We start from the raw sequence: 15,079 nt of genomic DNA, 5'->3' as shown, positions 1-15,079 counted from the left end.
AAGAGAAATGTAAGATTTTTACAAAAGTGCAAATCTGAATACAGAAATATATATTGTAATGTAAATATATAGCATACGTAGACTGTAAAAGCGTTATTTGTTCGGTGGGGTTTTCTACACCATGAATCACCTTACCATAGGCAGTGTCTGAATTTGGATTCGTACTTTAATTGAAACACATTTTTCTATCAAGATACATCACTACTACCCTTAGCATATTTAGATTGAAATAGCGCCCGTTATTTACACCCTTTGGATATTATATGAACTTTATTATGCGAATGAAAAAAATACACGCATTTGCAAAGGTAGGTGCACAAAGTATTGTCGTCTTTTCTTTTGGTTCGCGATCATGTAGACTCCAGAATAAAAAGTCTTTCTTTTATATCGTTAAAAGCAAAATTAAATTAAAATCAGCATGGGAGCTTTTAAATCTTAAAATAAAGGATATATCGCCGTATGAAAAATTACTTTTTATCTCAGAACTGAAGTATTGATGACATACATAGGTTTATTGACGAATATTGTCTACAGAGAAAGTTAGACGAGATCGATCAGATATAAAGCGTTAATTTGGTGATCCAACTGATACAGAAAATTTACATAATCAAGCTGGAAACCTAACATTGACTGCTACTAAAATCATTGCAAATCGAATATTTAAAAATCTTCAAAACCCTACAGGGCAAATCATTTTATAAGGTCGTAGAAAAGGTTTATAACATTAAAGAATAGTCAATAGGAAAGAGTGACTGACTAAAAATATGTTCACGAGTGCTGATAAAAGAAGATTTTACGAGTGCGGATAACTTGCATGAGTTACATCAGCAAGCTTTCTAGATACGAACAATTATACATTGAAAACTGTCTATACCGAATAGTGTAGTAAACAGTGATAATACACCCCCCCCCACCCAAAAAAAAAAAAATCCAAAAATGACATTATTTAAAGTCCTTTTTCGTCCATTTAAAGGTAATTTGAACTTTGGTAAACTTAAATTTAACACCTTTCTAAACCAAACACATTTAAAAATCCAACAATGTTCGGTGTAGTCGGATTTCACTGTCATTTAGAATTAAATCAAATCGATAACCAAGTGATTATCCTATTCATAAAAAACATTTCTACATATTTTAATATATTATATATGTAAAATATGTAGAAATTTTTTTATGTATATATCAACACCTTAATCGGAAAGTATATTAACGTTTTTTTTGCGGACAATAAAAATCGAAAGTGAAATTATTTAATTTATATCACATGTAAAATATCAAAATTTAGTACACTGGGGACATTCGATAGATTATAAAACTTTATAAGATTCATATACGCAGTTTACGATGTATTTTTCTAACTCTTTCTAGACAGAAAACTCTATAGAATAAATTATCAATGCATTTTTTCTCGTATTAAAGTCTACTGGAAGTTATGTCAAACATGACCCATCTAAAGTGATCACTTAATAGCAATAACAAATAAAAAATCAACACACTTTTAAAGGAGACGTGACACAAAAAAATATCGTTTTATAAACGTTTCTATTTATGAAAAAACTATAGTATGTTTAGATGCGAATGTCACAAACGTTTTCTCATCAGGTTAGCGCTAACTATAGTTAAAATAATTTATTTGTGTTAAAGGAGAAGACTTTGTTATTGTGCAAGTCATAATTATCGGAACTAGTCTTTTAAATGTTCATGAAAATTAAATTGAAACAAAATAATTTTCTTTTCTGATTAACCGCGATTTATAATTAGGGAATTTGAATTTTCCGCCCCTATGGGCGCCATCATGATTGATTGAGCTGTGACGTCACGAAGTCGGTTTGTAAGGCAAAAGTACATAGGCATTTGATTACGATGTCTGAAGAAATCGCAATTTTGGGATTTTTCTCCCATAATTTCAACCCCCCCCCCCTGCCAGGGGTCGTAGATATATTTACGGAATATGCTTTGTTTACATATATAATTTGCAGTACTTGTGTCAGTACCAAACCGACTTAGTGACGTCACGATCCGATCGGAAGCTATCGGAAAAATCAATAAAGGTACGAGATCACAATTAATTCCCCTTGACTGATTATTTCCGGTATATAACAATACAAAGGGACAGCATAGAATTTCTAACGTTCAAAACTGGTCAAATCAAAGGTCAAAACAGTACCGAAGATATGAAGACCCGGGTTTTAGTCATCTGTAATTGCGCATGATCATAGTTCAACTAAAGCCAAGTTAAATCATTTTAATCGAAATGTAGTGGTACAATCGGACCTCAAGCGATGTAATTGTCAAATTTAATACATTTCACATTGTATTTGTCCTGCAATATTACCGGAATCAATAGGTATTTTAGATTACCTGTAGAGTGATTGTTGTTGATATGAAAATGTAGGATAAAAAGGTTTACATATATAATTTGCAGTACTTGTATCAGTACCAAACCGACTTAGTGACGTCACGATCCGATCGGAAGCTATCGGAAAAATCAATAAAGGTACGAGATCACAATTAATTCCCCTTGACTTTTCGTTGTATACGAATATAGTTACCCTTTTTTAGTGTGTCTCTTCCTGATTTTTTTTTCTTTGCTGCCATCAACTTTATTGCTTAGTATTAACTGCAGAAATGTAGGGCACGGATCAAATTTACAAGGGATTTTATGTAGAAGTTGTGATTTTGTCCTATGAAAAAAGGTCAAAATTTAGGACATTTGGCAGTGGTCACTTTTCATGTCTAGGTCTCAGTATCGTATTAATTTTCCCATAGACTTCTATAGTGAAGTGCATATTTTTAGGATTTTTTAAAAAATATGTAAATTGATTCAATAAAACTTTCACTTATGTAGCATTTCTAAGGACATGTGAAAAAATAATTTCCCGCAAAGAAAATAGGGTGAGTCCACGAAGATTGGACAGAAAAGTAGTCTTGAACTATAAATAGCCATTTTCCCTACTTTCACTTTCGTTTTGCACTCACCAAACCAACCTTTTCAGTGGAACATTTTTATGATATTATGTTAGATTTTCTTTTAAAAAAGTTCTTCATCTTACAGTGTGATGTTTGCTCTATTTTTTAAGTCATTGTTCATGTCTTTTGACAAAACATTAGTTTGTAGAGAGGCAAAAAGAAAATGCACTATATTTTTATGGCATCCATGTTTTGACGTACACCCGCTCAGGGATATGCAATACGATACTGGTACCTCTACGGGGGCTCCGAAGCAAAGTTGCTAAAAATAAAAAATGATGGTGAATTTTTCTGGCACTCTTATAGAAATCTGCTATTATACATGTTTCCATATTGGTGAAGTTTAAATGGGTTTGAAGCGGTGGAATTTTTTTATATGTCAAGATGGGTCTGTTGAAAGGCACTACGACATTAATTGTGTCCTCGTACCTAAAGTCTGCTTATGATCTTCATTCAGATAGGAGAGTTCTGCAAGTTGGCTACCTACATATATTTAAAAGATTTCGAATTTGGCATAGCGTTGAACATTTTATAAAAGCGCATTTTGAATTAAAGGTTATTTATGTTTGTTTACGAGGCGAGGGTATAATTTATCATAAGAGCCTCACTTAATGCAAAATTGGTCTTTCCCTTTAACATGCAAAAATGAAAACCGGAAGTAACGCTCAATTACCGTATATGGAAGCGCTACGTCATTGGTTCTCAATTTCCATTTGGGTACATTGAATATGTAATACACGTGCTGGAAAAAAATGACTTTGAAAATAATTGAAATATAATTGAATTTCTTTGTCTTACGGATTTTGAAAAAATAATTACATTTTGACACAATATAGAGTATGTATTAAGTGACCTTAGGTGAGTTTAAGGGAGCTTTTCTGGTACGGACAATATGTTTTTACAGGTGTTTAAAATATCTAATTTTAGCAAAAACAATTTAGAACACGAGGAAGCTTCAGCACGAAACCCTTTTGGTTTATCAAATAAAATGACGTAACACGGTCACGTGACCACATGGCTAATTAAAATTTGTATGACTTGGGTCGTCGTCGATTTGAATCAATTTATCTTCAATTAAACGACGTAAGTGGCCACAAGAGACGTCTTTATTATATATATTAGGTGTAATAAATCGAATAAACCAAAAATAAAAAAAAATAATTTTTTGTGTCACGTCTCCTTCATGACTAAAATGTAATACTAAATTGGAATAGCTAAAACTGAAAAAAGAAACTATTGATTTAGTATATTTGTATTTTCATTTCAAGTACTTTATATTGTAAATATGTATATGATGCCCCCCCCCCCATTAAAAAAAAAACTATAACAAGCATCATACAGGATTATCGATACGTGTCATATGCTATATATATATAAATAGGTTATCGTGTTCGATATCTAAGTACTCTGGCGGCTTTTAAACAAAGTAGTTTTAGTTCACATCAATCTACTGTCCTGTAACCAGGTGCCAACATTCATTTCTTTGATTTTCGAGCATAACATTGCATTGACGCCACATTCAACTATGTTACCCACCTGTATTCTTTCTGATTGAATGTAGACTAGTAATATGGAAGCATTACGTTCATTCAAATAACATAAAGCTGTTTCTATATTTACGACATACACGGCAGAAATCAACATGAGATGTTATCTTTCGTTGTTTACGGAACAATGGTCATTTAAGGTTCCAAGGGAAATAATACATGCTACTGTTTCTTAATATCGTATTCCCTATATATGTTACATAACAACAAATCAAGTTTCTAATTTATGTAATTAATCATTCTATTATTTCAAATTTCTTTGATAACATTGCTGATAAAAGACTACACATCTAATATTTTTGTTATGGCGGCCATCACGAAGGATAATTGCATGTTCGTTTTAGTTATGTATTAACGTTTGTTTCATTTTTGTTTCCATGTTTGATTTATTTGTATCTATTCTATTGTATCTATTGTATCTAAGATTTAGACATTTCTTAAAATTTTTTTTGTATACAAACTCCGCTTCAACTCTACCCCTGCTAATTCACTCGATAAGTAAATGTCGAGTTGCTAAGGTATTTGTTCAATATAGTTTGCTTGTAAACGCGTTCTTTGTAATTGTTGCATTAAGGTTATGAAAGCTCTCACCATACTCATCAATTACTTTTTTTCAACTATATATGGCAAACACTGTAAATATGTTTTAATTTGTTACACAAATCATGGTTTATTTTGCCGGTTGCATCATTTTTGTTTTCAATTTTAGGTGCAGTAAGAAAGTGACTTATGTTGTGAAATAGATATTATTCAAACTTATACAATTCTTTGAATTCATATATTCAATTTATATGCAGAAAAAAACATTCCTCATTCAATTTACCAAAATATTGATTATTTACTGCGGTTTTAATTTTGTTTTCAAGAACAACGAAAACAACAGGTAAAACAACAAAGGACAAAACAAAACAAAGAGCAAACAAACAAACACACCAAAACAATAACAAAACAAAGAGCAAGCAAACAAACACACCAAAACAATAACAAAACAAAGAGCAAGCAAACAAACACACCAAAACAATAACAAAACAAAGAGCAAGCAAACAAACACACCAAAACAATAACAAAACAAAGAGCAAACAAACAAACACACCAAAACAATAACAAAACAAAGAGCAAGCAAACAAACACACCAAAACAATAACAAAATAACTTAAAGAGTAATCAAGGTAATAAAGATTCTAGCGGAAATCAAAAGGATGTAATACAACGACAAAAACCAGACCAAGAACATCAAATAACCAAAATAATACATGCAAAGTAACAAAAATAAATGAGCAACTCAGACTCCACTAAAAAGTGGAATTATGGACCAGGTATACGGGTAGGGTAAACGTTCTCTGTTAAAAGTGGTATTAACACCCGAAAGTTAGTCTTCCAAATATGAGTCTGTAGTATCGTGACAGATTACAAACGATAAAAAATGATTTTCTTATCATTGGTGTAATTTGGAAATTTACGTTTTCAAGAAATGAAATACAGAAAATAGAGAATTTAATTTTTCTACACCCTATAATCTTATCGGAAAATTGTCTTTGCTTTCTACTTTCTACTTAGTGATTTGTAACCCTGTCTTCTAATCCTCATCCACGCGTGGGTTTTTTCTCTTTAATAATGACGTCAATGACGTTTGAATCAGCCACTTCAGATAAAGCATTATTAAATTCAAAATGTTTATTTATGCTCAAACCTGTGTTTCAGTTGTTAAATTCAGATCACTTGAACTCCTTTCAAGTAAGAAAACAAACAAAATAAAGTGAAAATCATTATAAGCTTTGTTTATTTAACAGCACGATGAAATAACGATAGGGTTTTATAAGTATTATATCTATTACCGATTTGTACACAAACCCCATGCAAACGTTTTTGTTCTGTTGGATATTTGATAGGAGTTATTCTTAAGTGCATTGCTCAAGCATACGCAAGAAGTATTAACTACCCCCTAGAACTGAAACCGTACTTCCGGCAATTCTTTTTGAAACAACTTTTTTTCAAAAGGAAATTGCTATTACCAGCATTTATTTTACACTATATTTATACATTTTGCCACAAGGAGCGCACTCCTCTGTGACTAGGCTCTTGAGGCATCGGGTCGTAGTATAACAAACCTCTATACGAAATGGAAGAACTTTTTTGTGCTGTTTATATATATTATATTTTTTTTGACAATAACAATGTATTAGCCTTGCACTTCTGCACGTTTATATGTAATATAAATGAACATTAAGTGAAAGTACATTATGTCATTGTAAGGAGAGTTATTAGATGAACGATAAATAAACGTTAAAAACAATAACTTCAGGTTTTCAACCACGATAAAAAAAAACAATGAAAACTCAATGCTTGTTCATTGTTAAAGTTGTTGAGTTGTTGATAAATACGTTTTTTTTTTTGCTTTTTGAGTGGGAGGATTCTGTCTCCCGGATCACTTTTAAACTTAATGTTTCTAGAACTAATAACGTAAACAAAATTATTTCAGACTTTATGGTTAAAAGATGAAATAAATGGGAACAAAAACCACTGATCAGATAATATACATTTACTTACGTAAAAAAAATCACGCACATTAAAAGTATGGCTTACTAACCAGGCCTTGTATTATATTTTCGTATATTACGCATCGCCAAACAAAAGTTTTAAGTATCAGTCCATATAAAATTCAGAGAATGCCAATGGTAAAGTGATATATGTTGTAGAAAAATCCACAAAACGATGTTTTTTGTTGTCGTCACAAAACAACATTCATTTCTGCATTCAGATATGTACTTTTTGGAAAATCATACATACGCCCTTAAAAATCAACCAAATGAAACAAAATTAATAAAAGAACGACAACTCTTTCAAAGTATCAATTGCATGTAAAATCTATATATTTTATCTCAAAGGCACAACAACCAAATGACAAACTGAGAATGGTTATGCGATCAATAAATGTTTCTGAACAAGGGGTAAAACTGAATTCGTTGGGTTTTTAACATACATAAATCACCATCTGTCTGTTGTTGTTGTTGTTGTTGTTGTTGTTGTTGTTTTTTTTTTTTTTTTTTTTTTTTTGTTTTTTTTTTTTTTTTGTTGTTGTTGAAATATTGCTACTTAAATATAAGCTTGCTTTAATGTTGGCTTTCTTGTATCTTTACGGCAATGTCGAAGCTAGTTTGATCTACACTGATCTAGGTAATCGAGATAATATCATCTTCTTTTTTCTTTTCTGCTGATGCGTGTTTAACTGACATTTGTGAAGACATCAGTGGTGTCAGTTGCTGAAGAAAGTTCTTCACATTCTGATAAAAGTTTTACGAATTGAAACTCCTTTTTATTTGATTGATAAAGAGGACTAATTTTACAATTTCAATCTTTAGGGAAAAAATCAATTGTAATGATATAGATAAGAAAAAAAGGTTGCGACCTTGCTTTAGGAAAAAAATCAAAATGATGCTTATCTTTGCTTATAAATTTGTTTAAGATAAAAGATAATATCTTTCCAGGAAAATTAGTAAACAAAAACGCCTGGCAATATTTCTTTTAAATGAGAAACGATGTCATAATGCATTACAAACTTAAATAAAACCTCTAGAAAGACTTCAAAACAGTTGTAGAAGTGCATGATGACGGTATTTAAGACGTGCAAAGTGCAACGTAAAATACTGTAAATGACACCTGACAAAATGTTTTTAAATATTACCTATACACGTCATGTCTGATCTACAAAGCATTTCTGACATAAAAAATAAGTTTAAATTAGTACCTTTCTATCCGATATTCAAGACAGAAAGCGATGCTAGTGATTTTGAAACACGTTAGTTGAGAAAAAACGCTAGTCTGAACTAATTGACTAGTTCATTGTAAGTATTCTACGTTTTATGGATCATTGATTTGAAACTTACTCTTTAATTAAGTTGAAAACCTCTGTGTGTGTGTGTGTGTGTGTGTGTGTGTGTGTGTGTGTGTGTGTGTGTGTGTGTGTGTGTGTGTGTGTGTGTGTGTGTGTGTGTGTGTGTGTGTGTGTGTGTGTGTGTGTTGAACGATAAACGATTCTACAATCCACCAAGACATACCTATTCGGATTCTCTTTTTTATGTATTTATTTAATAGTCATTTGAACCATATTAAAACGGAATTGTTTTTCATGTGATTGCTACGTAAAAAGTAGTCATATGACCGAACGTTGCGTTCAGTTACGTTAATATCAATTATTTTATTTAATTTTACCACAAAAACGTTAAAATGTTTACATGTATCCATCATATGTACAATAAATCGTAATGTGCGTTTATTCTTCAATTTTATTAATAACAACAGAGAGTATTTGGAAAATACTTAATTAAACATTAAGCATAACATGTTTCAAATTTATATAACAGTCTATTTTGTTGAACAGTGTCAGCAAATTTGTCGGCATAAATGTTCTACGTGCACTATTAAACTGAAAATGAATAATTTATTTAATAAACATAATAATTTGAATTTATCATTGTGCATTTAAATGATAGCTTCATTACATTGTAATGCAAAAGAACATTATGCTTTTTTTTCAATTTTGCGGGGGCAAAATTTTTTCCTTTAAAGAAATATCCAAACTGATGTTGTCCTACATAAATAACTCACTACTATACAAAATAATGACTGATATGATCATCCAGTAGTTTGTTGACTGATACAAACTCAAAATGTCTCAATCAACGCATTATATGTCTATTAGAAATAAATTTTGTCTACCACAACGAAAAAAAAATGTTTTCAGTCATTTTTTGTCAATATTAACCAACAAATGTTTATGTGGACATTTTTTGGTTATGTCAACACTTCTTTGGTTGAGTTTGTCACAAAATATCGATGTCGACGCTTTTTGGGTTGGTTTAGACGACAAAATGTTTATGTCAACACTTTTGCGTTGTGGTTGACAAAATGTGTCTACCTAAATGCACAAAAACGTTGTGTTTGACATTTTGTGTTCTTCTTAACACTGAATTTACTTTGACGTTTTAAGACAACGTATTTGTGTGTTGTGTTAGACAAATTGTGTTTTAAATAAACATATTAAGGGTTGATATGGTCAAAATATGGCTACGTAAAACGAAATGAGTGTTTAAGTAACCATTATTTGTTATATTATGACTGTGCATGATCACTACAGCCATTTTTTTCAGCCAGTAGTGACTGTTGGTCATTATAGTCGAAATGATGAGTTGCAGTTAGACGCATTGTCTCATCAATCCATTGATTTAGTCAGTTTAAAACAAAATTTGTCGACAAACGTATTCACTTGTCCTCTAAATGGTTACAGCTGCCTCATTTCAGTTCACATTTGTTGATATTTAATTTCTAATTGATTTGGTATATTTTATATTTCAGTTATGACTGACCTAATACAGCCGAGTATGACTAGGAATGGGATGTGATGGCAGTAAAGTAGCAGATGTTATAGATACTAAACCAATCGGTGACGAAGCGGACGTTGACTTTACTGAACTTGAAACTGACACTATCCGGAGCACGTGGCCTCTGTTAGCAGCCGACATCGAAACGACAGGGGTCAAGGTGTTTCTACGTCTTTTTTACGAGGAACCAAAAGTTAAAACTATCTTTGGTCGTTATGGGTATGTGTCAGTTTTTTTTATATAAACAAAACTTTAACCTTCCTCCTTCAGTACCTCCTTGATTTAAAATATTTAAATTCCATTCGAAGAAAACTGGATTATTAATGCCTGATAATATTGCGATTTAAAAAAAAGGAAATGAATTTAATCATGCCTACAGAAAGAAAAATCCACAATTTTCTCTTATTTACTCCAGGATATATAAACATATGCATTTGGATCGTTTTTTAAACATTTCTGATTGAACTTCATTGCGTCGGACTGACTTATTCTTACATATTGATTCATACCTAACATATCAACCTGAAAACGAGATAAAATGGTATATATTAATTTCTCTAATTTTAATCGATTTTCACGTTTCTTAAGTGGTGTGAGAAAATTTACTCACTAAAGACACAAATAAATTCCTATTTGTGTCCATGTGAGATATCATTTTCTCACTAAAGGGACATCAGAAATTTCCGTCTTTCACATACTGTGAAATAAAACGCGACGTTTGTTACGTCACAATAAAAAGTGTTATGACATCCTGTAAATTCAAAGTAATTTAGGCAAGCAGGGCGCTCTAAATTGACGTACATATCAAAGTTAATAAACTTTTCACACAAGAAGTCATGATGACTTAAATTTCAAATCGACAAACTTTATCTACGGATTAGAATGCAACTTATGCGGTCTAGTATGGAGTTTTCATATCACAAATCATACTTTATGCCAGAGCTTGCAGTAACTACGCAGACCTTTTGTATCGCGCTAGACTTCATACAATTAGGCTTCTGGAACATTGTTTTGTTGCTAAAGATTAAAGTCATCACTACAGAAGTTTTATGGTTGTAATCTTGAACTCGTGGATCATTACGGTGTATCCATCTGCACCATGAAAACTAATTAGTTCAACGTGTCATAGTTTTCCTTTCCTCTTCATGTGTGATGTCTACCCCGGAATTGACTTTTTATTAGAAATGCGGCAGATGTTTCTAGAAAAACAGAGAACACTTACCCTACCGATGCACCTGCTCCATGTTTTTGGTGGAGTCCCAAGTTTACTCATTTACTTTTTTTACTTAGTATGTATTACTTTGGTTGATTTATGTTCTTTGGTGTGTGCGTCTGTTTTCCGTGTCTGGTCTTTGTTTTTGGATAACATTCTATGGATTTCCGCTAGAATCTTGATTCCCTAGATTGCTGTTTTTTTTTCTTGGACGGTTAGATATTTTGCAATATCATATAATGGGGCTATGATATACATGTATTGACTAGTAGCATAAGATAATCGCCGTTGTGGTTGATTGTTGTGTTATTGTGACGCATAATCGAGATAAAATCTGATCGATCGATAGCAACGTTGTGTCTTTTCTAACGTTGTTCTCCAGTTGTCGTCATAGATAGACCGTAGCTAAATATTCCGCTATGACACAGATGTCGAATGACGCCAAAGATCTCTTTTTGAAAAATTAAGAGAGAAATAGTCTACAAATTAAGCTCATTGTTATTGATTAATGTGTGACTGTGACGCATAGTCGAGATAAAATTAGGTTGGTGCATATAGAAAGCGATGTTGTGACTTTTCTGACGTTGTTCTGGTTGCTCATGACAACTGATGACATTAAGGACGGCACATCTCTAAAATGTCAAAAGATGCCAAAAGTCAAACAGCCAAATATTTTAGAGGAATCATCATAAAGGTTTTACAAATCGTTAAATACCAATATTTCAAAATATCGAGTTGCGTTTCATAATTTCAAAATTATAACAAAATCGCCGCGGCTCTTTGATTTTGAAATTAGATATCTTGACTTGATATTTTGTGATATTCCACTTTACTCATTATTATATCTTTTAGTATATGAATCAAATAAAGTAGCATGCGTTTTTATGTAGGCTATGTTCATATTGATGTAACATTACATTATTTCTTTTAATGAGGAATCAAATAGGTAATGTTTCAAACGATCGATATAACAGTAAGTAATAGCAAAAACAAAAGGCAATTGTGTTACACATCAACTGAAAGTTCACTCTGGCCGCTCTTCTTTTGTGTTTGTTTGTTTGTTTGTTTGTTTGTTTTTGTTTTTGCTACAGTCATACCTATATCCTCTGTTAACATAGTTTTTATTTTATATTTTTATATTATTATGGTCATGTGTGATGTCAAATTTCCTGAATCGATGTATTTGCCTTTCCATGGACCAGTCGACGGCAGACTCCGGATGTGGAAAAGTTCGCGCCGTTCTTTTACAGGCCTAAAGATTGTTTTGCTTTTTTTCACTGCTTGGTAGGATAAATATCGTTGGACACACTTCCTGTATTCTTTTCTATTTGTATGAAAGTATACAAAACCAATATTAACTTTGTGTCAAACTATTGGACCGAGAAAAGATGGTCGAATTGAAACCTATATGCCTTAAAACAACATTTTCGGAATATGTTTAAGTTAAGGGTTAGGAATACAAAAATATTGCTGTACTTATAAAGCATTGGGTTATTCCATTGTGACTTAAAACACAATGAGCCTCCGACAAAATCATTTTTGTAGAAAACAAATGACCCAAAAAGACGGGAGAATAGATACTAATGCAACGAAGAGACCAATATAAACAACACTGTTTGATAATTTTATTTCGTTTGACATTTTTAACAAGGACGCTTACCCTGCCCGTGTACCTGGTCCATGCTCCCAGTTTTTAGTGGAGTCCGAGTTGCTCATTTGCTTTTGTTACTTTGTATGTAAGATTTTAGTTACTTTATGTTCTTTGTTGTGTATGTCTGTTTTCCATGTCTGGTCTTTGTGCCTGGATTAAATTCTTTTGAATACCGCTAAAACCTTGGTTCCCTTGGTTACTCTAACAACAAATTACAAATCAAGCTAAAAGGGGAACTTTATTTTATAAAACGTGAGGAAGAGACAGGTTTTTTTTTTTAAATCATTAATAAAACTGTTCCTTTGACAAATACATAAGCCCACAGCATGTTTTGCGATTAAATCGATCGGTAATAGGATTATTCTAGGACAAATTTCAATATTTGCAAAATAACTATGCTTTTTGTCATGGCAAGATAGATTGTTACGTGACTTCATTTGAGTTGTACAAAGACCAATACAGATTAGAAATAACCCCCAAATATACTTTCTTGTGTTTATGTATTTGTTGACACCGAAAAAAAACCAAAGAAAAAAACCTTGGTGTTTTACCGTGGTGTATTCAAAGATATATAAGATTTATTGAATATTAGAAATTCGATACAATGACATCACAGAATTTGGTTTGTGTTACGTAAACATTATGAACTATAAACAGGTTTACAACAATCATTTGCAATATTTATATGAATGGTATTTTGTATTATTTAATACGACTTTTCCATTTGAAATTCATAATTGCCTGTAAATGCAAAGTATGCAATCAAATGGAAGAATTGTTTGATTCTAATACGTACACAATTTTGTATTTCTGTATCTGTATTATGCTAAATATTCCCTTGTATTATCTGTAACAATCAGAATTTGCACTTCCATGTATTAGATTAACCTACGAGCCAAGTTAAAAAACGTTGTATTTTCATATTGCTAGTTGGTTGAGTGGTCCTGAACGCTAGAAAATGTACAACCGGTCACTTGTATTAATGTATATTAACATTATTTATGTTTTGCTTGTGTAACTTTCCGTATTATTTGCTATTGTAATTAAGTTTTTGATGCTTTAAAGCTTGAAAATTGTTTTATTCGTTTGCGTCAATTAGTAGACGTGTGTATAACGTTTCAGTACATTTGTAAAACAGTTACTTTTTAGCTATTTCAATGTCAGATGGAAATTTTTTTGATATTCTTTTATAATTTTAGAGAAATGGAGGAAGTTGATCTTATGCGGTCGGAGTCTTTTAAGGAACATGCTGTTAAATTTATGAACGTCGTAGATGAACTTGTCGAAAATATGGATCAGCCAAAAACCCAAATTCAGCAAACACTTATGATGCTAGGTGCCAAACATGCTACGTTTGAAGGATTCAAGGTTGAATACTTCCAAGCTTATTCAAAATCTTTGATTGATGTTTGGGAATATGCAATAGGGGAGGAATTTATACCCGAAGTACGTGAGTGCTGGACAGATTTCTTTGATTATCTTGTAAAGTACATGTGTCAAGGTTATGATATTTTCGTCAACGAAACTGGAGTGACTTGTAATGGCGACGGCAGCAAATTGAGGTCAGATTAATTTTTGCAAGACAAAACGATGTTGACACCAAAACATTTAATTTACCTGATATCTACATCTTTCATATATCACTGTTTTTTTAATTATATTTCTGAGACTGTGTTATTATAACAATTAATCCAAATCTATTTTTTGTGTCAAAAGTAGACAAAGAACTTACCAAGTTCAGTCGACGACTGTTGTTCGCTTTTGTTCATTGGTGCTTCAAAAACACAAGCCCTCTTTGGATAAGACTATATTAGTTCATCAAAGTACGACAATGTTCATAAAAGGACGCGTGTCCGGTTTATCAACCTAAAATAAGTAATACATTAAAACATAACAGGACATTTGTCATGGAGAATAAGCAATATCGAAGATAAAAACAATTAAGCAGAAATCCTTGCAAGAAAACAACAAAACACTTGAAAACTTACAAGACATCAGATAAAGTAAAATCTGACAGCACTAAAAAGCAACATTAAAATTACGCATAGAAAAAAGAGAGCAGTTCGAACCTCACTAAATACTTACTTAATTATTTCAACTGGCAGCTCTTAGCATGATATTTAAGTGTTTCAATAAGTTACAATTGGACCATAACGAATGTGTCATGTTTCTGGATTTACACATCTAAGCGGCAGTTATGAGGGTGTCGATTTGGTCAATTTTCAGTACGAATGATAAAGCCAATATTCATCAATTACATCAGCCGCTTGTGATCGTTTCATTCGTTTCCTTACACTCTTTGAATGAATAAAAATACTTT

At 31.9% G+C, this 15,079-nt stretch overlaps 1 protein-coding gene across 5 annotated transcripts in view; it reads left to right on the top strand.

The window, feature by feature from the left end:
* Positions 1 to 14,504, top strand: part of LOC148614341 (neuroglobin-like) — a 40,292-nt gene extending 25,788 nt beyond the window's left edge. For all 5 annotated transcript variants that reach the window (XM_088588427.1, XM_088588425.1, XM_088588428.1 and 2 more), the window contains 2 exons: positions 9,870 to 10,114; positions 13,959 to 14,504. In XM_088588427.1, the coding sequence (XP_088444553.1) occupies positions 9,906 to 10,114; positions 13,959 to 14,331 (582 nt within the window). In that variant the 5' untranslated portion in view covers positions 9,870 to 9,905 and the 3' untranslated portion in view covers positions 14,332 to 14,504. The remainder of the gene's footprint in view (positions 1 to 9,869; positions 10,115 to 13,958) is intronic.
* Positions 14,505 to 15,079: the final 575 nt, after the last annotated feature.

This window comes from Perna viridis, chromosome 6 (assembly GCF_037379345.1).
Source record: "Perna viridis isolate PV_CMFRI_1.1 ecotype Kerala chromosome 6, ASM3737934v1, whole genome shotgun sequence".
Classification (NCBI taxonomy): Eukaryota; Metazoa; Mollusca; class Bivalvia; order Mytilida; family Mytilidae; genus Perna; species Perna viridis.
This window is presented reverse-complemented; position numbering and strand designations above follow the sequence as displayed.